At 38.1% G+C, this 25,447-nt stretch overlaps 1 protein-coding gene across 1 annotated transcript in view; it reads left to right on the top strand.

Annotated features, from left to right (window-relative positions):
- Positions 1–25,447, top strand: part of LOC131071689 (WD-40 repeat-containing protein MSI4) — a 183,109-nt gene that overhangs the window by 71,811 nt on the left and 85,851 nt on the right. Inside the window, exons 10-13 of the mRNA XM_058007632.2 lie at positions 12,643–12,716; positions 13,035–13,146; positions 13,289–13,363; positions 13,832–13,905. Coding sequence (XP_057863615.2) covers positions 12,643–12,716; positions 13,035–13,146; positions 13,289–13,363; positions 13,832–13,905 — 335 coding nt within the window. The remainder of the gene's footprint in view (positions 1–12,642; positions 12,717–13,034; positions 13,147–13,288; positions 13,364–13,831; positions 13,906–25,447) is intronic.

Below are 25,447 nucleotides of genomic sequence, written 5' to 3'. Positions count from 1 at the left end.
ATGTAAGAAGATAGATAAATGAATAGGTGGAATCCTACAGAGCTAGGTCTCACGATCAACTTGAACAATTCGACACAAGCTTAGTGCAATCTTCTAAGGACGTTTCTAAGATGTTCGAATCAATACCATCAAACATTGATCACCATTCAAGTTGATGCATAAGCAATGAGTGTAGAACGATTCGACGTTAAGCTCATAACATTCCAGTTGACCACACAAGGCACACTCACAATCAGTAAGAGGCTAGTGGTATGGACTAAGCGGATTCCACATGAATACATTCAACAACTTCTTCCATTTAATTTAATTTATTTTTCATCTAACATGGGGATCCAACAAGAAACCATGCACATTGTAAAGAAACAACTCACTTCACCATAACTTCAATGAAAATAGAGTTCATTTACAACTTTAGGCAACAATTTCTGCCTTCTCCTCCTACTTTACTCTAACTTCTATTCTATTCTCTTTAGACTATCTATTGATTATAAACTACTGCTATTAGCTATTAACTATTCTCCAACTATAAACTTTTCGCTATTAACTATTCACTATTAACTATTAGTCTTTACAAATGAAGAGACTGAGCTTTATATAGAGAGCTCATTTACAACGGATGGCCAGGATCGATTTTCCTTCAATGGCAAGGATTCTACAATGAAAACCCTAATTAGGGTTTGTTATAACAAACTTTTCCTTAACCAATGAGAAAATTACATTCAGAAAGTGTGGACCAATAGATATCAGGGGCAGGTGCCTCGGAGTTTATGCGTCCATAGGTGAGCCCAGTACATTGAATCAAGACTTGCTGAGGTAGGCCTTCCCTGATTGGTGAATGGTGTCTGGGATAATGACTAGGACTCCACCTTTTACTTGCACTTTGTAGTCTCTCTTGAATACTCGACATTCTCTTGCTCGTTCAAAGTAGTGGTGATGGGATATCCTTCATTTGCTTGCCTTGAAGTGATTGTATAACATTCCTTTGATCTCTTCATGCCTCCAGGGTGTGGTAAGAATAATTGACTATCTTGAGATCTTTTCCCTTTGATGTTCTTGTATTTGCATGATGAGGCTTTTTGAAGGCAGCTTCCTTGTATCTTGTCCTTGGTCTTGCATAGTGACGATAGGAAGTGTTTGTCATGATTGAGTCATCCCTCCATCCTTGCTTGTGTCTCTTGCCTTATGGTGGTTGCATGATCTTCCCTTTTATATCTGCAAAACAAAGCAAGTATAGTATCAAATTCATATGATATATAGCTTATATAATCTCTTAACTTGACACAATCTCTGATTTTGAATGATTGCAATTAGTACGTTCATTGGGTAATTTGAATATCCTAAGGCAAATTTGGGCTGTCTAAAGATGAATTTGCTGGTTGATAGGCCCCCTAGCTGAGCAAATTCACTCTTCCTCAATACTCAAATGATAAATTCGCCTTCTCAAGACATGAGACCTGCATGCTGGAAGAAATTTGCAAATATGCTGATGAAATTTATTGTCCTGCTGGAGTAATTTGCTGACCTGCCACTGATGGAGAGAAAAATGTTTGAATTGATGCTTGGAATGATTGATTTGACCTTCTCTTTATATGCGATTTAGGGTAAGAGACATGTCCTTGGGAGTAATAGGCCGACTTGGTAAAATAAATAACAAAAAGCTTCTTTATGATAGTCGATTTCTTACCTTGAACTTCCCTTCTTGGAATTTGAAATACGAAATTCGTTCTAAAACTCTTGTAAGGTACATGATCTTGGAAATTCGCTCACTGTCCTTGCTAGGGACAGGACCTAAAGTGTAGCTCGCTCACTGTCCTTGGTAAGGACAAGGTCAAGATGTGAAATTCGTTCTCTGACCTCCCTAGGGACAGACCCTATAATTAATTTGCTCTTCCTAAGAACAAGACCAAGATTAAATTGCATCATTTGATTTGATCGATCAAGGTTTAAAGCAATCAGTTCGCTCTCTAACTTGCCCAGGGACGGGACCTAAATCCAAAATTCGCTCCATGTTCGTCCTAAGGACAAGATCTATAACTTTACTTTGGTGTGCCCCTTAAAAATGTATACTTTATCAAATCGGGTCATATGTTTCATGATCAAACTCAAAGTAAGGATTTCACTCAAGGTCTTCTCTAAGGATAGGCCATATAGTAAGTGAATTTGCTCCACGACCATCTGAAAGACAAAACATATCAATCACTTCACTCTGTGTCCTCTCGAAGGACAAGCCCTATATAGTTTTTCACTCTGTGACCTTCCTAAGCATAGGGTCAAGTTCATTCTTGGACTCTTCTAAGGATATGTCATGACTGATTTTGCTCTTGGTCCAAGGTAAGGACATGCTCAAAATGATTAACTTCGCTCTTGGACCAAGGTAAGGACGAGGCATAACAAAGTTTTCTCTAAGACATTCACTCAAGTTCGCTCCATGTCCTTGGCAAGGACAGGCCTCATAATAATCAAGTTCGCTTGGTGACCAGGCTAAGGACAGGGTCAAATTCGTTTTCTGACCCTTCTAAAGACAAGGCCAAGACATATTCAAATTCGCTTAATGACCATCAGCAAGGAGAAGGTATGCTAATCAGCAAGGACAAGGTAAGCAAATGATCTTGCCCAATGTCCTTTGGAAGGACATGAATTAGATGGGAAATTCGCTCAATGACCTTTGGAAGGTATAGGGGTCTCATGTCTTTAAGAAAGACTCTTGACGTAGTCATTTCACCTGACCTGACGAACCTTCTGGCTACTTAAGAAACTCTAGCCCTTCAATGCAAAGATTAATAGCAAAGACCCTAAGACAACCTAGGACTGAGCAAAAAGGGCTAATCCTAAAAAGCGAAAATTGGGGGTCCCCATTTGCAATGGGGGCGATGGGTGAATACCTCACAACAGTTACATAGATAAATATATATCTATATGTGATCAGAATAATAAGGATAGATTTACGGATGAATACAAGACAAATGTCTAAGGCCATAAGGCCAATTAGACATTTGTTTCATTCGACCGATGCTATTTATTTTAGCACTCCCTCTTAGCAAGGGAGGATAATCTTTTATCCTACAATACCTTATTATGATCACAATAGATTCATCTATGAGAGAGAGAGATATCACCTCATTGTGATATTAGGAGATATGGCGTATTGATGGATATCACGTCTCATGATATTCACGGAAATCTTTCTATCCTTCAATAAGTAATAACACCTTACACTAGTTCCATTTATTGCGTGAGGGAAGGATATCACATCATTGTAATATCATAAGTTATGGCATATCCACGGATATCCTGTCACATGATGTCCACTATAAATCTTTTAATGTAATATCCACCATTATGGCTTGTCCACAAATATCACGTCTCATGATATCGACCATCATGGTATATATAAAGATATTACTTCGTCGCATGTCCACGAATTTCACGTCACTTGAAATCCACCACGAGTATCTTTTTATGTAATATCTACCATTATGGCTTATCCATGGTTATCACGTCTCATGATATCTACCATTATGGCATGTCCATAGATATTACTATAGAGATATAAACCATTATGACATGTCCATAGATATCACGTCCCATGATATCCATCATAATTGTATGATCAATCAATATCGTAAGATCGTCACCTTACGATAATGATCAGATGTACAAGTGTTCATTATTGAGAGATCGTCACCTCACAATAATGTTCACAGGGGCTCATCAAGTACTCATCAAGTACTGAACCAAAAATGTCATGGAGTCACACGCATGACATCCACCATGAACCATATCATAGGGTGTAGATAAGGGCTTTCTCCTTAAGTCTCTCTCAAAGAGAAATGCAATCACAAGAGTTTACACTTTAAAACATCTTTTGAAAAGAAGAATACATTGGTGAATAGCATACCTTTCCACCATGTGTCTAACATAGTGATACTTGATCTTCACATGCTTTTACCTTTCATGAAATACAAGGTTGGAGTCTGCATCACTCTTGGTGTATTCCAAGCTCACCAAGTATTCATCTATCCAAGAATATCATGACCTAAAAGTCAGCATAAAGACCTTCCAGCCTACATAAATGGGACTCCATGTCATGAACCATAGTCCTTTGACTGATCACTAGAGAAACCATCTTGACATGGTTCACCAATATAACCAAGATCCTCAGATATCAATAGATGTACATCCTCTTAGTTGCTCCCTCTGTCATGGAAGCATCCCTTGCTCACATGGTCCCAATCATGGAAGATATCATTCTTTAGGAGACTCTCATCATCGAGTATGATCCTCATTCGGTTGGAAGTGCTAGATCCAAAAACCACCATGGATCTATTGTCATAAGATCAAGCCCTAGGCAGGAATATGATCATCTTGAGATTTAGAACAAAATCCCCCTTTAGTATGCTCCTTCTCATTGATAGAGCCCTCTTGTCTCAATCTTGGCTTTGAGCCCTAGATGCTATCATTACCAGCAAAAAGTGCCTCTATGACTTTCACAAGTGAACTGTTGCACCTCTGCAGGTAGATATTTGTTTTATAAAAAATGGAAATGCAAAATCTCAGAATCTTCACTAAAGTCCTCTGCATATTCTTCTTGAATTTTAATCTCTTCATCACAAAAAGAACTTCAAAACTCTATAGCTTGAAAAATAACAGACTGTGATTCTAAAGATGTCCTAAATGTAAGGGACAAATTTCTCATAGTAAATTGAAGAAATTTAAAGCACAAGATATCCAAATGCAGTTGTCGTAAGCGAACATCTACTGAGAAAGTTGTTTTACAAATAAGACGCATAATGTAATTACATGAATTAACAAAAAAAACTGCTTATTAAATTCATGAGCATTATTCAACCAAAAAGAAGGAAAACTTATCTCTTTCAAATCAGAATATGAATCCATCTGAATCCTTTTGTGGAGGAGTTTCACCAACATTTGTAGTGGAAGCTTGAGGCATAGTCCTGGTTGGACATTGCATTGCATAGTGACCATATTTGTCACATCTAAAGCATTGGATTTCTGAAATATCCTTCCTTCTTTTGAATGTAGGAGCACCATTAGATTGCTTATCTTTCTTCCTTTTGAAATGTCCTTTCTTACTTTTCATCTTTGTGGAGTGGGAGGCAATGAATATCTTCATTTATGGAGCTTTGGCGAATGCCTCTGATAGCCAATCTAGACTCTTCTTGAATGCAATCTTGCTTTAATCGATCAAACTTAGAAAGTTTTGATCTTACACTTATCCCTTGAATAAATGCCTCCCATGAGGAGGGGAGACCATTTAGTGACAGCATTGTTAACTCTTTGCTCTCTATTGTGTGACCTATAGTAGAGAGTTGATCTTTTAATTCAGTAATCCTCATGAAGTATGAGGTGATGAATTCGCCTTTTGTCATTTTTACATGATGGAGTTGTTGCTTTAGAGCAAGAGCTTGGCTTGTGTTGTTTATCTCATACATGTTTTCTAAAGATTTGAACATGCCATAGGCAGTCTCCATCTTGGAGATAATTGGCACAATATGGTCTTTGACCGAGTCAACTAACATCTTCATGGCTTTATTGTTCTTTCTCATCCATTGAGGCTTTTCATCTTCTTCTTCTAGTTCCGGTGTAGCTTTCTTTATGAACTCATCTAATTCGTTTTCTCTTAATGCAAGCATGATCCTGAACTTCCAAGATACAAAGTTGGAAGCTCCTTCAAGTCGATCTTCAAATCTAACACCATTCACCATTTTGATGTGTAGAAGGGAGTTGAAGAAATTTGAGAAGATATAGAGCGTAATCTCACCTATATAAGTCTGATCTGATCTTTTACTTATGCTGGCTCTGATACCATGTTAAAGTTGATCAGATTTATATATATTGGTAATATTAATTGTAATTTAATAATAATGAACGAAGAAGTCAACTGCTGTATGTGCAATGATAAGGACTGCTGAAGGTTATTGCCACAATATAATTGCTCCTGCTTATTACATCAACTGCAGATTGAGTGAACGTAATTCACACACAAGTATTTCCAAGGCAGTCTCTATTTTCCACTTGTGAAAGATTATCTATCTTTTTTTTTCTGTTTTCTTGTATCTTACTTCCATCGACAGGATTGTATATATAACCGATTGTGGTCCACAAAGGAGTCACAACTTCTTGTGGAACCGACATGATTCCTCAAGGAGTCGTGACTCCTATGTGGAGTCACGTCGGCAGTCTATGACCAATGCATAACCCACGATCATATCGTCGGGTTCTCTTGCAAACTAATCAGTCAACTAAACCAATAAATATATGCTATCATTTACAACGAATCGGTAAAGTAAATAATGAAATAATATAATTAATATTATGAATCATTAGTAACACAAGGTTGTTACTAATTATTCATAATGTTGATTATAATATTAATCATAATATTAACCGATCAATAAATAAATGGTTACATAGATAAATATATATCTATATGTGATCAGAATACTAAGGATAGATTTACGGATGAATACAAGACAAATGTCTAAGGCCATAAGGCCAATTAGACATTTGGTTTAGACATTTGGTTCATCCGACCGATGCTATTTATTTTAACAGGCACATCCCACTAAGAGACTCACAGAGTTTGTCGAGTTTTCAAACTATGCTGTAAATAATTGTTTTCTAATATGCAATACAAACAAACATAAAACAAGTGGTTCTCAGGTAATCAGCCCTTATACTCGACAAGCTTTTTATGTCTTTTAACTTCGAGAAAACAAACAAATGGCTAACAAATGCTCATGCTCTTCAGCTAAAAGTTGAGACTAGTGGCATGAGTACAGCCCAAGAATTGGACTGAAAACAACAAACATGTTTCAACAACTGAATTGTATACATAACCATAATTACCTCTTTAGTGAAACATGCAATACAAAGTTTGTACTTTTGAAGAAACAAGGATTAAACACAAAACTACACTAGACAATTTTAACAGTAATTTTAGCAGAAAATGGATGCAAAAATTATTATTGAAAAACTAAGTGGCAGTAGCACTATTTATTAAGTGTTTACAATAGTTTGCTTGAAAAATAAATAAAAAACTACAACTCGTATGCTAAGAATAGTTTGTTTGTACGTAAAATGATCTTCAAAATACAAACCTCAGAGTACATCAACTAATTCAAGAAGAGTTTGCTGCTAATAGTCAACAAGATTTTGAGAATCTTGCTTCAAAGGCCTCTTTACTGTTTTGAAGGGGAAACTTGAAAAGCACACAGAAAATGCAGAAGGGAGGGTGGGGGTGTGTGAATCAGTATTTTAGAATTTTTAATGCATAAAACCTCATAAACACTTAAACAGAAAAACCATCAAGATGCCAACAACAGATTTCACGTGGAAAACCCTTTTGGGTGAAAAACTACAGCAGACAATAGCTTACATTCACAAAAATGGGCACCAACTCAGAATACAAAGGTGAGCACCAACTCAAAAAATACACTTAAACTGAGATAATGTTGACAAATTCTAATTGAGCCATTAACATTCAAATCTTTAGCTCAAGCAATCTAAATTAATGTTCTTAACAGTTCTCTGCACTGCAACACTCTTTTCTGACTTCAACACAACTTCCAGAATTAACGATATACAATCACTACACTTCTTTCTACACAGTATTTCTCAAAGCAAGCTCTTTCCGATAAATTCATTCTCTCTGTAACAGCAAAACAAACTCTATTAGTCACACAATTACTTTGTTTCATACACAATATTTCACATGACTTGTGCCTCTTTAACACACACTACAGCTCAAAATTGATATTGAAGAAAAATAAAATGTCTTCGTTTCTGTCAACCACACATTCCTTCAGCAGGACAAAGTAGAGACAACCCACGAATTGAAGAAGATACACCTTCTAAAACCAACAAAGCTACACTAAAAAATCAACATTCTTCCAACGATGACATACCCCCATGCATGGTAAGAAGAATCAAAACCCTTTTTCTAACTCAGACACAACTCCCAAAAGCAGCTATAAAAAAAAAATCACAAGAAACAGAAACGCCTTTGTTCATCATCACACATATTTGCTCCAAAATCCATTTCTGATCAAAATTACGTATATCATCAAACTTCGTAAATCTCCAGCTTCTACCTCTGTCCTTGGGCTATTTTTATCATCGAAACTCTACATATCTCTTCAAGCTCCTTAAGTTTTTTTTTTAGCACTTACACATTGTATTCCATAAAAAACAAAATATTTTAACATCTATTTCTGAACTCCCGACCTGATTGAATAATCAAAGAAAAAGCAACATTCTGTAGCAATGGAAGCAGCAGAAAACGATGCTACGTTCCATCAAAGTAAAAAACGGAAACAGATTTGCTAAAAGCCTGCCAACCGAAACAAACCTCATGTCTTTTACACAGCTAAAAGGAACCACACAGAAGCATTTTTTAATGCACCAAATAGAAGTGTTTTTTTACAGAAAAAAAACAACAAACAAACTTCTGCGTATCATTTCCAAGCTAGTGAACAAAAATACGTGACTGGCCACGCACCGAACTTGTTCAGGCCGACACACCAATAAAATCTGTGCAACATACATTATAGTTCATACTCGATAAGGAAACAGGAGTAAACAGAATTTTAGTCTGAAACCAACTCACTATATTCACGCCACGATACTTAAAACAGCCTCAAGATGAATCGCACCAACTATGCTTCCTGCCAATTATATTCCTTGTCCAAAGCTTAACCACTAATGTTAAATTGTTCGACTCCCAAAAATAATACCGACATGAGTAACATATTCACTGCATATATAAAATTTCTTAGGTGACATCAATCTGACCTGGCAAAAGATTAACCTGATTTGGCACAAGAAGTGAACAAGTAAGCTGTTGACACTGACAAGCAGCTAGCTCAACCTCACAACCAGCTAGCTCAACTAGGCAGGCAAACAGCTTAAGCAAGCAGGCAAGTAGTTTAAGTAGACAGGTAGGTAGCTCAAGCAGGCAGGCAAGTAGCTTAAGCAAGTAAGCAAGTAGCTCAAGCAGGCAGGCAGGTAGCTCGAGCAACCAGGCAAGTAGCACAATTTAACAATTGAAGAAATTAAGAATATCTGATGAATGAACAGGTATCTCAGATCGATTCCCTTTGACATCAATGACAAAATGCTCAACAAAACTTGCCTCCTTCCATGTAAAAGGTGTGCTTTTGAGCCTGTGCACTTTTTGTTATAATTTGATGTTTACTTTGTCACTTCAGTGACCTTTTACCTCTAGGCATGCTTTTGAGCCTGTGCACTTTTTGTTATAATTTGATGTTTACTGTGTCACTTCAGTGACCTTTTACCTTTAGGCATGCTTTTGAGCCTCTAGGTGCATTTATTCTTATGTTTTCTTGTTGATATTTTGACACACAATCCTCTTGGGGCATGTTTCGGGACTTGAATGCACTTCCTCCTTATGTTATGATCATTTACTATTTCACAGCCAAGTGTCTAAGGGTGTTGGTATGTTTGGTCTTGCCTTGGTTTAGCATTTCTCTCCCTTTGAAGCTAGAAGAATCTAAAATACTCATCTTTGGATCCCTAGGCTGTTATGGAGGGATATCCTCCTCATCTGTTAAGGCACTCTCCCTTTAATGGAAAAGTTGGGTCATATATCCGGATCTGCATCCATGAAAGATGGTAAATAAAATAGATTGGAAATGAGGTTTACATTATGGTGTCATACATTCTTATTTTGATGCTATTGTACTTGTCTGGTTTGGTTATGACATGCTTGTGTCCCTTTCTTGAAAAATGAAATCTATTTCCTTCTGTTAATTTTTTCCAAACTTTTATATGATAATTTGTTTGGGCTTCTTGGAGAAAGGAGCTGGAAGAGGTTTTGAGTGGCTCTCTTTAGGTGATGAGAATTGATTGGATGTTGGAAGACAAGATGCACACACTTCGGCTAAATTTTAGTGTTGGTGGCAATTTTTATGAAATGGAATGTTTATCCCAAAAAGAATATTTTGGGAGCGGTTTTGAGTGGCTCTCTTTAGGTGATGAGAATTGATTGGATGTTGGAAGACAAGATGCACACACTTCGGCTAAATTTCAGTGTTGGTGGCAATTTTTATGAAATGGAATGTTTATCCCAAAAAGAATATTTTGGGAGCATTTGCTCCAAATCAAGATTGACATAAAGCAATTCATAGTAGAGGATGTTTGGGTTGAAAATAAGTTTGAAGGAAGCAATTGATTTTTGTAATGGAGTTGCCAATTTGTTGTTGAGATGATTCTTTCTAGAACATACTTTGAAGAAGGGGAAGGTGAATTCAAATTGAAACTGAACTTAGAAGATCATTGGTTTGGTTGAAAGCCATAGTCCAAAGTTTCATAAATAGTCTCAATTTTTTAATAAACCATGGATTTGTGAAAGGTGATCTCCTGCCAGTACATCCCATTCTAAACCTTGAAACAATCACATACCAACATTTAAAAAAGGAAGAAAAGATTACATTGTCATTTCATTTTTGCAACCTACCGCATTACTGCTGATACAGTTACTTGGAGACACTCTACCACTGGTGCAACTGCCTCAGAAGTGATTGCTCATTGCTTCCATAATTTTGCATTGCAAGGAGTGTTGCAGGCTGTCAATTTGATTCTTCAGCAATGCCTTATTCAGGGCAATATGAGGATTTGTCTGACTAGTTGTTGACTATGATGGTATGATGTATTTTGGACAAATGTTATAATTGATAAATGTAAGGTTCTTTATCTCTTTGTTTGCATGATTTTGGAACTTCTATGCATATAGTATAAAAGCTTGTCTTCCAATAGAAATTTTCTGATTGTCTAAACATCCCACCAAATATGTCACAAAACCAGCAGGAAGATTCCATCCAATTCACTGGTTCTATGTCTACGAGAATCGCCCGGACTTGCCCAAACTCGGCAAGTCCGGGTCCGAGTCATGCCCCCCGAGTCTACTGAGCTCGGACTCGGACTCGGCCGAGTCCAGGGGGTAAACTCGCTAGACTCACCGAGTTGGCATAAAATCGCCAAACTCGGTGAGTCTCGTGCCTGGAACTCGGCCGCCGGCTGGGATTAAAAAAAGGCAAAATAAAAACATGGCATGGTGTCACGAGGAGCGGCTATGGCTGCCGAATCATCTAGGACCTACCTTAGACGCCTTCGCAGGGGGCCAGGGCCAGAGGGTGCACGCTCCTCTGAGCTATAGGCTTGTAGTTGTATTTACCTTTGGTATTTGTATGGAACATTTGATGATGATCATATGATGACATGGATTTTTTATTCCATGAGTTTTGTAATATTGTATATATTTGACAATATTTATATATCTATGTTTGTTATTTCCTTTAGCTACAATTTGCGTTTATGCTTATATGATTGATGTATACTTGTGTATGTAATCAAATGAGCCGAGTTTGATGATTTTATTGTGTCTTTAAGGTGTATTCAATATAGGGGGCATGAAACAAGTTTTAAATCTTTAAAAATCTCTAAATTTCTTGAGTTTTCACTTTCCCGAGTCCAGCCGAGTCCGAGTCCGAGTTGGCCTTGCCGAGTCCGAGCTGAGTCCGAGTCCCGTTTCTTTGTGTCTAACAGAGAACTAAAGCCCAAATACCAACATCAACAGAATTTTTAAACAAAGTTTTCATCAATGGAAAAGAAAGGCAGTTACATCATAGGAAATATTGAAAGGTGGGGGTGCATTGGTTCAACAAATTTCATCTCCCATCTTACCATAAAGTCCTCATTTTCTTTTTATGCATCACAGTGGTTCCCGTTTCTTTGTGTCTAACAGAGAGCTAAAGCCGAAATACCAACATGAACAGAATTTTTAAACAAAGTTTTCATCAATGGAAAAGAAAGGCAGTTACACCATAGGAAATATTGAAAGGTGGGGGTGCATTGGTTCAACAAATTTCATCTCCCATCTTACCATAAAGTCCTCATTTTCTTTTTATGCATCACAGTGGTGGTTAACAATTTGTTGGTATTCGGACATTACTTTCTGTTAGACATGTAATGAGTGAAATCAGATGGAATCTTCCTATTGGTTTGATGACATATTTGGTTGGATGTTTGGGCGATTGCAATCTCTTCAGAAAACAAGCATTATACTTTTTTTTATGCTTGTGTCCAGATGTTTTTGTGATTACATTTGATTTAACTGTATAAAACACTAAGTTGTTTATTTTGATGGTACTCACGGAACATTCTTTTTTCTAATAAAAGGTGGTGTTGTGATATGTGCTAGCACTAACTTCTAAATGCGATTTCATGTATGTCTACTGTGAAAGTAGTGGTCATGAAAACATGTATTAGATTATGACATAGCTTTTTCACTGTGAGTGTGTTATGCTTCCTCTATATCTTAGATGGTTCTATGCTGTACAGAAAACTGATATTTGGTTGGTTGCAATCACCATATATTTTACTTCCTTTGAGCAAAGCTGTTGGTGATTTGAGTCCTATCATAAAATATATCTTCTGGATTGTGTTATTGAATTTTGTTGTGGTTGTTATATTCATTTTTTATATTTTTGTCAGTAGGTATTTATTGGCTGCATTTACCGTAGCCTGTTCATACTATTGGTGGCATATATTGAGGATCTTATTCATTTCATTTCACTTTATGGTTCTAACTTTGTTTTGTAGGTGGAGAAGGCACATAATGCTGATCTTCATTGTGTGGACTGGAATCCTCATGATGAGAATCTAATTTTGACTGGGTATGTTGTATACAAACCTTTTGTTAATAGAGTTTGAGTAACTAACTATCAAATAATCACAGATTTATATCATCAACCATGGTTTGTATTTTTAAAGAGTGTCATGGTTTGAATTTTCATGGAATGTGCCAATCCTTTGGACCTTGTTTTGATTAGCGTTATTATTATTAATATTGTCCTGTCCAACTTTGTTATGCCTTCACAATTATCTTGATTTGATCAGCATTGTTAGAATCCTGTCCCACTTTGTTATTTATCTTATTATATGCTACAGAAAATACATTCTCAGTTAGAATATTGTTATCTTTAAACAAACAGGTCTGCTGATAATTCAGTGCGCATGTTTGACCGTCGAAATCCTATATCCAATGGAGTTGGCTCACCCGTACATAAGTTTGAAGGTCACACAGCTTCAGTTCTTTGTGTGCAGGTATGCTGATTATTGCATGCATAAATGGAAGATGACATGATACAGTTAACTGCTAGGTTTCCCTAGAAAAGATAATATTATTTTTACCTTTTTCTTGCTATGTATAAATGTAGTGAAGATTCATTTTGCTGTACATATGCAGTGGTGTCCAGACAAAGCATCTGTGTTTGGAAGTGCTGCAGAGGATGGTTACTTGAATGTGTGGGATCATGAGAAGGTTAGTGTGCAGTAAGATATTTATGTTTCCTTTGCTTTTTATCATATACGACTTGGTTTGTTTTTATTTGTCTTTGTAAAATAGAGCTTTGGCCAACTACCCTTCCATGCCTTAAATTTCTTTGACTTAAGAAAACATAGAAGGATATTTTAATGGACTTTGCAACGACATACAAAGAAATAACTGATGTAATGTAGGTTTCTGCCACAGTTTTCAGTCAGATACTTGTCTGATGTTGCTTTATCAATTCCTATTTCATTATGTCTTTTAGATTTTCGTTTGAACTTTTCTGTCCCCATTCTGCTCTTTTTTATTTTTATATTCAGGTTCTTTTTTATAGAGGCTTTTTGTTGCATTATGAATTTTGGTTGGTTTTAATTTATTATTAGATTAGTAGGATGCTGTGTGAATTGCATTCAACTAATTCTCTTAACTTTCATATTTTTGATGCAATTACTGAAAATTCAGGTTGGAAAAAGTGTTGGTAGAAGAAATAGTCCACCTGCTCCATCTGGGTTGTTCTTCCAGCACGCAGGGCACAGGTATTTTAATCCTCCTAGTTCTCTGGTAGATATTCATCTACTAGATTTTGTTGACTTTTCTATTCACATATTTATTAGATCTACCAAATTGTTTCTTCCCAGAGTATTTTCAAAATTTTATGTTTTAAATGATACACTGTTCTGTTTCTTTAACTCCAACATGCACCCAGCTTGGTTGTTTACAATTATTCCCAATTCATCTGTCAGACTCTCATTATGCTATTCCTTTTTTCTGCCCTTTGCAATCCCTACTTGAAAATTTTCAACAGTAAATGCATATATTTAGAGCTAAAAAAATGCCTTGGTGAATGCAATGATTAATATTTTACCATTCGGAGTCTCAGATATTTCTTGAATATAAACTTATAAGATTACTCAAAAGAAAATTCCCCTCTCATGCATTGCCCATGTTTGGGTAGTGTTTTCATATCCCTTAGTGTCAATTTGGGAATGGTTTTGGCAAGTTTTGATGGAGATTAGATTCTATATCGATGGCTGCATGCTTCTTAGTCAAGAACTCTTGTTGTTTTGTAATAACCACCCTAGCATTTTTATTTTCAACAATGTATAAAATCACATGCAAATTGTAACAATGGTGATCTCTGTTGATAGAATGACAAAACAAGAGTACAAGTTGTTGGAAAATGCTGTTACAGAGTAACTCAGAAGAAAGACACTTTCCAGATTGCCACAAATGCATGAAACTAACGCCCGGCAGTAAACAAATTAAGGAAAATACCCTAAAATGTGAGCTGGAATGATTGCTGCTGCAGGTCTGGATTAATTATAAAATGTTTTGCAGCTCTGTGACAGCACTGTTACAGTACCAGACTGACACCCAACTCTCTGGAACGCATTCCTATGCAGTCAAATCTACTTCCGAACAAGTCAAACTGCTGGAAATATGCCCAGAACTGTCACAGTCCCTAGAAGGCAAAGTAGAGTCAATTTGCAGACCTGGTATCACCTGCAACCCTCCAGTACAACAAGTACAAGGCTGTATGACCAAAATATGACCCCCCCAACAGCAAGAAATCTACATCTAAACTCCTGCATACCACTTTTAAACAGCAAGGTGCCACCTAGCAGCAACAAATATCAACTTACAGGTCTGTCATAAAAGAAAATGATACTATAGGGTTGCTGTCTTGAATATGTGGGTCATGGCAGCCATTTAATCTATCAAAACCATAGAAACAGGACTCGGACTCAGCAAGGCCGACCCGGACTCGGACTTGGGACTCGGAGTCAGACTCGGCTGGACTCGGGAAAGTGAAAAACTCAAGAAATTTAGAGATTTTTAAAGATTTAAAACTTGTTTCATGCACCCTTTATTGAATACACCTTAAAGACACAATAACATCATCAAACTCGGCTCATTTGATTACATACACAAGTATACATCAATCACATAAGCATAAACGCAAATTGTAGCTGAAGGAAATAACAAACATAGATATTGTTGTGACCATTTCACACATCGCCCCATTAGAATGGGGACCCCCTCTTTTGCTTTTGGTTTTGTTTTTCTCTCTGCTTTTAGGATTTTGAGTGAGTGAGTGGTCTGATTGAGCTGGCTGGACTAAGGGTAAACCTCGAAAGCTCATTTTTTTTGGATTTCATTCAAGCTAAGTCTAACCAAATTTTGGAAAATTGTTAGTCTACCTGAAGGTTCAAGATTGTCAAAATGAAATATACCTTTTAGGAGAGTCAAATTGGTTAGGTGAAGGATAGGATAGGTCTCAGGTCAGGTCTAGATTGAAGGAAGGTTTTTCTGGGTAAGGTCTTGTTTGTTTTTGAGTTTGAGTCAGCTAAGCATGGTCAGTGAAGAATGGGAGTCCAGTTGGCCAAGTTAAATGGAGAATGAGATGGATTAAGGGCCTAAAAACCTAAAATTCGCTCCTGACCCTTCCAGAGGGACCAGAGCGAATTTCATTCTAAACACAATTTCTTGTTTTGAGTGGAGTTGCAAAATGGTTCCTGGCCTTGAAAATGATCTAACCTTGCCCTGTGAAATGGTTTGAGACTTAAAAATTGAGCAGTCTAGCCTGGAATGAAGATTTCGCTCCTGACCCTTCCTGAGGGTCCAGAGCTAAAATCTTATTTGAGCTTATTTGTCACTAATTTTGGCTAACTTTTGTGCAAGGTCTTTTGGAATGAAGATTGGATGTCACTTGATACATTTAAAGATTTGGAAGCATGCAGAATGATGAATTTTGGACCAGGAAGGCAAATTCGCTCTTGACCCTTCCAAAGGGTCCTGAGCGAAATTTTGAATCTCTTATCTTGGAATAAAAAAGGTCAAGTTTTGGGCATGAGTGAAACAAGGACAACTCCCTTTACCCTCCTGAGAAAGTTTCAACTTGAAAGAATGAAGGATTTCGCCTAAAACCTAAATTTCGCTCCTGACCCTTCCAGAGGGCCCAGGGCGAAAATCTTAGTAGAGGACATTTCTTGCTCAGTTTAGGCGAATTGGAATATCAAAGACATGATGAAAGGTGGAAAGAACATGATGAAACCCCTAGGCACATTTGGAGATGAAAGAATGAAGGAGTTTTGCCCAAGAAAGGCAATTTCGCTACTGACCCTTCCAGAGGGTCCAGAGCAAAATTCCTTATAAACACATTTTTTGGCCTTTCTTGGACATGAAATCCTATTCCTAGCACAGTGCAAGATGAAATCTTACTTAGCAAAGAAGTTTCAGGGTGAAAAGTGAGAGATTTTGGTCAAAATTGCAAAATTCGCTCCTGACCCTCCCAGGAGGTCCATAGCGAAATTCTCAAAAACACCTTTTCCTTGCAAGATCAAAACGATTTTTGTGGTTGGAGGGGATGTGAGGAAGTATGTTTTGTCCTTTGAAGATAATTTGGGTAGTCAAGAAGAAGCAACCAAGCCTAGAAAAGAAAAATCGCTCCTGACCCTTCCAGAGGGTCTAGGGCGAAAATCCAAAAACATGTCTTTTCCTCAAAATTTTGAGCGAAGTTGAGCCTAGGCATGGGTTTAAAATGATGTTTGGATTGCCTTGAAATGAAGAGGGATTGTTGAAAGTGAAAGTTTTGAAGCCAAGAAGGAAATTCGCTCCTGACCCTTCCAAAGGATCCAGAGCGAAATTTCCAAGTCCTCCCCTTTTCTTGCAAATTCAAGACAAAATCTTGCTATTCATGACTTAGGTGGGAGAAGGACATGATGTTTTATGCCTTAGAAGTGATTTGAAGCTAAAGGAATGAAGGAATGTGCCTAAAAACTCAAAGTTCGCTCCTGACCCTCCTAGAGGGCCCAGGGCGAAAATCATAAAATCAACCTATTCCTTTTGAGTTTTTGCTAAGGCAAGGATGCACTAAGGTAGAAATAACCTTTAAGACCATGATGAGTAATTGTTTGCTTCAAAAAACTTGATGATTCTAGGCCAAGGAAGAAAAATCTCTCTTGACCCTTCCAGAGGGTCCAGGGCGAAAAATTTGAAAAACCCCTATTTTACCTTGCAGAAACAAGAGAAACTTGGGTGGAATGAATAATGAAGAACATTGCCTGGCGCTGAGTGAAGGATTCAATGAAAGATGATGAAGGAATTAGCCTAAGGAGGAAAAATTCGCTCCTGACCCTCCAAGAGGGTTCAGGGCGAAAAACCCTAAAATCACACTTTTCCTCCTAAGTTGAATAAAACTAAGTCTGGAATGCAATGAAAGAGCCTATTTTGAGTGCCTTGAAGAGGTTTTTTGAACTTTGAAAATGAAAATTTTGAGCCCAATTGTGAATTTCGCTCCTGACCCTTCCAGAGGGTCCAGAGCGAAATCCCCCTCAACGCACTATTTCCTTCAAAATTTTGATGAGATAACTCAGTGGTGCAAGGAAATGGATCCTGGAGATCGATTTGGAAGAGTTTTGTGATCAAGCCAAGCTGGATTATGACCTAGGATAAAAAATTCGCTCCTGACCCTTCCAGAGGGCCCAGGGTGAAATCCACGTTTTCACCTAATTTCCTCCTGTGAAATACCAAAATTTGAAATGCAAGACTTTAATTAGGTATGAATTCACCCTCCAGGAGATTTTGGAGTCAAGGTATGAGATATTCAGGACTAAATTGAGAAAATCGCTCCTGACCCTCCTAGAGGGTCCATGGCGAAATCATTAGCAAACTTCATTAGTTGTTGATCAAGCATTGATATTCTCCAGTTTGTACTAAATCACCAAATTTGCTAAATTCCAAACATTTGGGAGGATTAAATTAAATTCGCATTAATTAAAGGCATTTTTAATTTAATAAATTAATTTTTAGGCCTTGAAATAATTTAAAAAAATCCACCTTGGGGGCATTAAAATTAATTTAAAAAATTAAAGAATACAAAATGAGCGCTCAAAATCATTGTTATGCCTTTATAGGCAAGTCGGCCACCTTTACAAGAAATTTTTATTTATTTTTACCCCTTATTTGCCAAGTCGGCCTTGAGGGGATTAGGGTGAGCGCCCTATAAAAAGGGGGAGTGTTGCTTCAAATTTCAAATCATTCATTCATTCCTTCTAGGTGCGATTTTAAGGAGCAGATTGAGGAGCGAAATCCAGCAGATTGGAGGCGAAATTTCCAGAATTTGCTAAGTGTTGAAGGATAATTTCCAGATTTTGAAAAGCTAGTGGAGGGTGAAGCTCTTTTGAAGGTTAATTAAGACATAATTCATCCAAGAAAGCCAGCAATTCAATCCTTATCCAGCAAAGTCTGATCTTCTTTCTTCATTTTTCCAAGGTTGATAGTTAAGCTTTCAAAGGAGGAGGTATGAAGAATTAAATTTTTGAAGTTTATATTCAAGACTTGTTTTGATCTCATAGCAATCCTTTGAAAATCTAAGTCTTGCGCAATCTGATTTTCATTCATAATTTGAAAATTCATAATTCTTGAGTTATCATATCATTTTCAAATTAATGTTTTGAACTATTCCCTTGGAAGGTCTTAATTTCTACGCTTTAAGGTATGATGCTTAAAGACTAATTTTGAAATTTTGTGTAGGCCTCAAATGGCGACCCCCAAAGCCGGAGGATCTACTAGTCGACAGGCTCTCATCAAGGAAGATCAGAGGAGCGACGAATTGGAGATCAGGATCGTGTCCAAGTGGAGTAATATTGGAGACACCAATTTAGGAAACTTCAATGTGAAGAAGTTTCGAGAGGCCCCCTACATTGGCAAGCCATCACCTATTGCAAGGAAGATAATCGAGAGTGGCATCATCAAGGCAGTAGGTTTCCCTCCCGCAGTAAAGTGTCATGAGCTGATGATCGAGTGTGCCCGTCACTATGACTCACAATCAAGGACGATCGTAACCAAAGATGGGAACATCTTAGCTTACCTTTCAGAGGAAGCTATAAGCGAAGCTCTTCATCTTCCAGACCATAAAGATATGATTTACAAAAGCTTAGAAGGAGCGAGGTCGATCTATGAAGATGATCCTGAGACTTGTCTGAATCTCATCAATAAGAATTGGTTGCTCAAGAGTCGGCCTCGCCTGAACAAGATTTCCAATACACCACATAGGATCGACTTCCAGGAGGAATACAGAGATTTGATAACTTTGCTCAATCGAGTTACAGGGTCTCCTCAAGCCGCCTTCTTCGAAAAGTGGATGTTCTTCTTCATTCAAATGATAGTCCAAGGAAAAGGAATGCTTCATTGGGCCAGAATTATTAGCAATTGTTTGGACGTGCAGTTGAGAAGGCTAAGACCCACCAAATCATTCCACATGAGCTCATATGTTATATATGCCTTAATCAGGAGTTTCGAGTATGCAGGGCTACCTCACAGAGGAGTGATTGGAAGAGGACCCGGAGAAATGAGGGTTTGTGATTCTTATGTTCATCTGCATCATCCGCCTAGAAGTGATTACAAGTTAGTCAATGACACCTTCACGATGAACATTACCAGGATATTGCAAGGTGGGATTCACAATCGACTATCTCTGGATGCGCAGGAGCTTGTGAAGAAGTATGGTGCATGGTTCATCCAGTTTCAAAAATTCACATACATCAGAGTTCATGGGTGTCCTTCACCTCCCTACATGTTGCCAAGGTATCCAACAGACAAAATAATACCACTTGAGGTGACCAGACAGTTGGCAGCTTATGCGAAGGCATCCAGACACAAGCATGGAAATGGAACTCCTGTGCCCATCATATTAGGGAATTCAGTTGAGGTGTGTCCTAACACTCAAGCCTCGGAGGATGCAGAGAAGCAATTATCTTTATACTCATTCTCATTCTTTGCCTCGCGGGAGAATTTTGATCCTCATGGTCATATGGAGGAGACAGTCGGCAGGAAGTACAAGCACGAGTTTCAGGTGGAGGATTTTTGGATGAATCTCCCAGGTGATTTAGAGGTTAAGAGAAAGATGCATTCCTGGCTACCCTTAGATCTCATCAGGAAATGCAAAGTTTATAGAATAGCCGATCAAGCACAAGATAATGGTAGATACCCCCAGTCATCTTATGAGAAAGAGGACAATGAAGTGAAAATAGATTGGAATGAGCCCGAGGTTTTAGACTTGAGAGCCTTGATGGCCCCCATTTTATCTTGCACTCGCAGATGGGTGGATGTACAGCATCAGAGGTTGAAGGAGCAAAATGTATCAATGACATTTACTTTGGAGGCAAGACCAGAGGAAGGAGAAGCAAGTGTGAGTGAGAATACTTCTCATCCCAAAGGCTCAAAGAGGAAAGAAAGACCTGAGAAAAGGGAACCCTCCAGGAAGAAGCAGAAAACCAATTCTGATCACCCACCAAGCACATCTTCTCGACATGAAAAGAAGGCAAGTCAAGGAGAAGATTTGGAGAAGATGGTATATGAAATTGATGAGTCTATGGAATCCATGGTACAAAATGACAAGCAAGAAAAGGGACAGACACCTCAGCAGTCGTCGAGTCAATCTCCCCAAGTTGATGCTAATGAGCTACATGAAGAGAAGAATGATGATGAAGCGACATCTCCTTTCCGAGAGGATAGACCACTGCTTAAAGAAATACAAGTAAGGGAAACAAGATCCGCCATTCCGGATTGGTTAAAAGAGAGACTGACAAGGGTAGTTGTGGTTGAAGAGGAAGAAGATGTATTTGATTTAGAAAGCCTTATAGGAAATTCTCAAGAGGTAATGGAGAAAAAGAAGGCCACAAAGATGTCCAAGGTAATTAGAGATGAGACAGGATCCAGGAAATTGCAAATAGCTACACCAGTGGTGGACAAATATGAGAGTGAGATTCTTGCAGATGAGTATGACTTAGAAACATTTGAGCTTGGTCCACTTACCTCCGAGCAAGCAATGGAAGAAGCAACCGATTCATTTGAAGCACTTAAAGACAAACTTAAAGAAGAAATGGAAAGGAATAAGAAGCTTGAGAGGGAGGTCAGTGCTTGGAGAAGCTATTTTAGTCATCTCAATCAGCCCTTGAGACGTCAGGATCCAACAGTATCCCCTTTACAAGCACTCCCTCTTGAATCAGTGGGTGAGGCAGAAAGAGTGAAGAGCTTGGTTTAGCTTATGAGCTCTTGGATTGATAAATCCCACACGGTAGCCGTTGAATTTGCAACAAGAATGATGAGGACAGTTCATCGAGCTATCCAGGTTCTTGAGATTATCCATAATCTAATGATAACTGTAGTTGCATTCACTCACACTAGAGATGTTATCATTCCTGTCTTACAAGTGATAAGACAAACACCAAGACGGATTCTGACACAAGAAAAGATAATGGATGGAGGAACCCACAACCTCCTACAGTGGTCAGCTCTGCTCCAGATGAAAGAGGTCCTTTTTGAAGACATCAACACCAGATGCAGTCAAGTTGAAGGTATCATTCATCCAATTCAAGATAGGGTGTTTGAGGTGTTGTGTACCATTCTTGACAGGAGGATCAAGATTGAGACAGATGTGGACATCCAAGAGTTGGAGGAGAGAGTCAAGGTTATCTTTTGCAAAGAGGAGAACATCATCACAGATAAGCAACAAGATCAGATGTACACTACTATGTTCCTGATTGAGAAGACCAAAGAACTTGAACCTAGATGGGAGACAACTCTTCTCACTGCTTTTGATCAAGTCCTTCACTTGGAAGAACGAATGAAGAATCTTCCCGAGATTCCCATTGCTGAGATTGAGGGAATTGTGTCCAGATTCATTGAATATGCCAAGAAAGAGCATAGGAAAGGGAACAAAATTCTAGATGAAAAGTTGTTGTAGGATGATGTGGCAGCTTAATTCCTATTGGTCTATGTTTCCTCGATATTTGTGCCAATTAATTATTGGCTATGCATTTAATGATGTTTATCTAAATGGGGACCTTTTTGTAACAAACCCTAATTAGGGTTTAGGTGTCAAAATCTCAGCCGTTGATCTTCTTTTGATCTGGGCCATTCATTGTATTTGAAGATGCTATATATACCCTCACTCATTTTCATTTTGATAGATAGAAGTTAGAAAAAAGGAGAGGGAGCTTAGAGAGAAAAAGTTATTGTGTAGCAAGCTTGAGTAGTGAAGAAAGAATTTTGAACAATTGTTGTCTATTTGGCTTTGAGATCAATAAAATATTGAAGTTATGGTGTTTTATTGCAATACTTGTGGCTATCTTCATGATTGTTTATTTTCTTGAATCACTCTCAGTTGAAGTAGTATCTAAGTTTAAGTTTGAAGGACTAAGTGTTGTGCTTGATCTTTGGTGAGATTCACGTTCCAAACCACTAGCTTCTTACTGATTGTAAGGACGCCTTGTGTGGTCAACTGGAAATATTGAGATTGCTTAAAAATTCAATCATTTTTGGAAGTATTGATATGTATCTCTATGATAGTATCTATATCCTTGATGATTTGAAAGTTACTGAATCACCTTAGAAGATCGCATCAATTCCAGCAGAGTTGTAATTTCTTGGCGATACTGAAATTGGTAGAATCTTACCAAGTCTAGCCTTCATTGAGTCATTCTTAGCATTAGATTAGCATTCTTTCCTTGAAACCCTTATCCTTTTGACATTTTTTTGAGAATCTGTTAGTGTTAGGAAAATCCTGTTCCTGCAGTTGAAAAGAGAGTAACACGGACAAGCTTTCTTTGAAAGTACGTAAGGCCCCTTGAAGAATCAGCATATACAACGACCACTGGTGCTTATCCACACGTAGAGATCCTACAATGAAGAACCTTGAAGTCATCCCGATTGATCCTTTTCGCGACATCTTCAGCATTCAGAGACTTTACTCGAGAGAGGATAAGGTACCTTTTGGGTATTTTATTCTGTGTTTGGTGGTGTACAAAATACACATCAACAGAATTGGCTCTAGAAGGAGGGCACGCGAAAGTTTGATTATCAAAAGGAACAGTACTATCTAGAAAATTCAAATTTTTTTTTTTTCAACATGAGCATGTATCACGATGGTGTTGCTACATGAAGGATTGAATGAGGTAGTGCAACCTAATTTGGAAATAGGCAACGTTCAAGAGGACATTATTTCGAGATTGAATAACCTTGCGTGGAACTAAGGAGAAGTGAAGCTGAGTATACCAGAGTTAGAATTATCTTGGAACAAGAAGCAGATAGAGTTGAAGAACGCCAAAGAGCCGCCGCCAGAGAACTTTGCAATCAGAGGAACCTGCATTAGTCTTCGTAAAACAGATCATCACGCTGGATCGTATTGGTTCTTTCTCACCTGAAAAACACCAAAGAATATTGAGGTCTACGCCAGGCACCAAGAATCTAACTGAACTTCAGTTTACTTCAAGATCGAAGCGGGCTAAGAGAGAAGATACCCCAAGAGAGTCTGAACCGAGATTAGAAGGCACTCTTCAGTCATCACAAGCTCCATCTCTTCAAGAACTAGTGCAAGCAGCAATTCACACAAGTATCCAAGCAATCGCTCAAACAACAAGCCAGGTCGGGTCATCAAGTTCTCAATCAAGTATCCAACCTTCGGGAAGCACGATGGCTCACAATGCTCCTCCTCCTCCTCCTCCTCCTGTTCATGCGCTCAATGACGCTACATGGATGATCAATAATCCATCACCATTAGAATTTGCAATTTATCATGATATGCCAAAGAATCCTGAGAATTTCTGTCCTAAATTCAATGTCAGCGATTTCAATTGTACAGCAGAGGACCACATCAAGATGTTCGAAGATCTTCGTAATAGGCGAGTTGAATATGGAGATGTAGCATGTAGGCTTTTTCCCTACTCATTAGGAGAAGAAGCATACTTCTGGTTCGTTCACTTACCAACAGGGTCAATCAGGACTTGGGATGCAATGAAAGATACATTTATTGCAAAATTTGGTATCCCAACCACACCAGCTGAGCTGTATAGACAGTTTGTTGAGATTCGAAGGAGAGAACATGAGCCGATCACTTCTTTCAATAACAGGTTCCACAGGGCTTACACTATGTTATGACATCCCTATCTCATTGCTGACCCAAGGGAGATCTATTATGGAGCCTTAGATCATCTTACTGCCATGTTCGTAAGGACACATCCTATCCCGAATGATCTAAACGCAGCATATGCAAAAGCTATTGAGGTCAGTAAGCACATGGGACAAAATATTACTAGGCCGCTACTTCATATGGGACCTACTGCAGCACCGAACCAAATACAAGCAGTTAGTATGGCATTAACCAACCAGACTCCAGTCATGAATCCTATTCCACAAGCAACATATCCTAACATGCAGTCGGCAAACCAGTTGGTGCTTCATCCCGGAGTTGCACTTTCACAAGCCCCACCAGCACAACCTGTGTACCTGCAAAATGCAACAAATACTTCAAGAACACAGGAAGAAAAGGACGAAATGAAGGAGTTGATTGAACAAGTCAAGAAGCTGTCAATTGAGGTAACTCATTTGAGAAACCAGAATAATCAACTTCAAAGTATGCAAAGGATCAACCAAGGCCAACAAGCAAACTGTTAATGCATGGTAGCTTATGCAAGATAAGATATTTCTAACCTTCCTTGTTCTGTTATTTACATGCTTCATGTCTAAACTTATATTGCATATGATTATCGGATTTTACAAACATTGCTTAGCATATTAAATGCTATAAGTTATCGGGTTATTAGCCGATACATACTTGCTATCGGGTGCATAACTATTGGCACCGATCCACATCTGTTATCGGGCTTAATCATCGGGCATATTTGTTATCGGGCTTAATACATACACCGCTTCATTTGGAATTAATAGTGGTTAACAAACTGCACCGGTTGGATTACATACATCGTGCATTTTGAATTATCGGTGTTTACATGAACCGATTCATTATCTTGATCAATCATTATATTATATTACAATATGCTATCGAGGTTTTGAACCGATAAACAACCTTGTGTTAATAGTATAATTACAAAGGCACCAATCAATGGGTGCATTGATCGGTCATGCCTAAAAGGCATGACCGGTCAATACACCAATTGACCGGTTGCCTAAATGATATATATACCAATTGAATTCATTTGGAGGAGACATAGAAAACATAAAATGATCTCTCTCTTTCAGACCTGCAGATAAAATCAGAATTATTAGACTTCAACA

The sequence above is a fragment of the Cryptomeria japonica genome, chromosome 10, assembly GCF_030272615.1.
Source record: "Cryptomeria japonica chromosome 10, Sugi_1.0, whole genome shotgun sequence".
In the NCBI taxonomy this organism is placed as follows: domain Eukaryota; kingdom Viridiplantae; phylum Streptophyta; class Pinopsida; order Cupressales; family Cupressaceae; genus Cryptomeria; species Cryptomeria japonica.
This window is presented reverse-complemented; position numbering and strand designations above follow the sequence as displayed.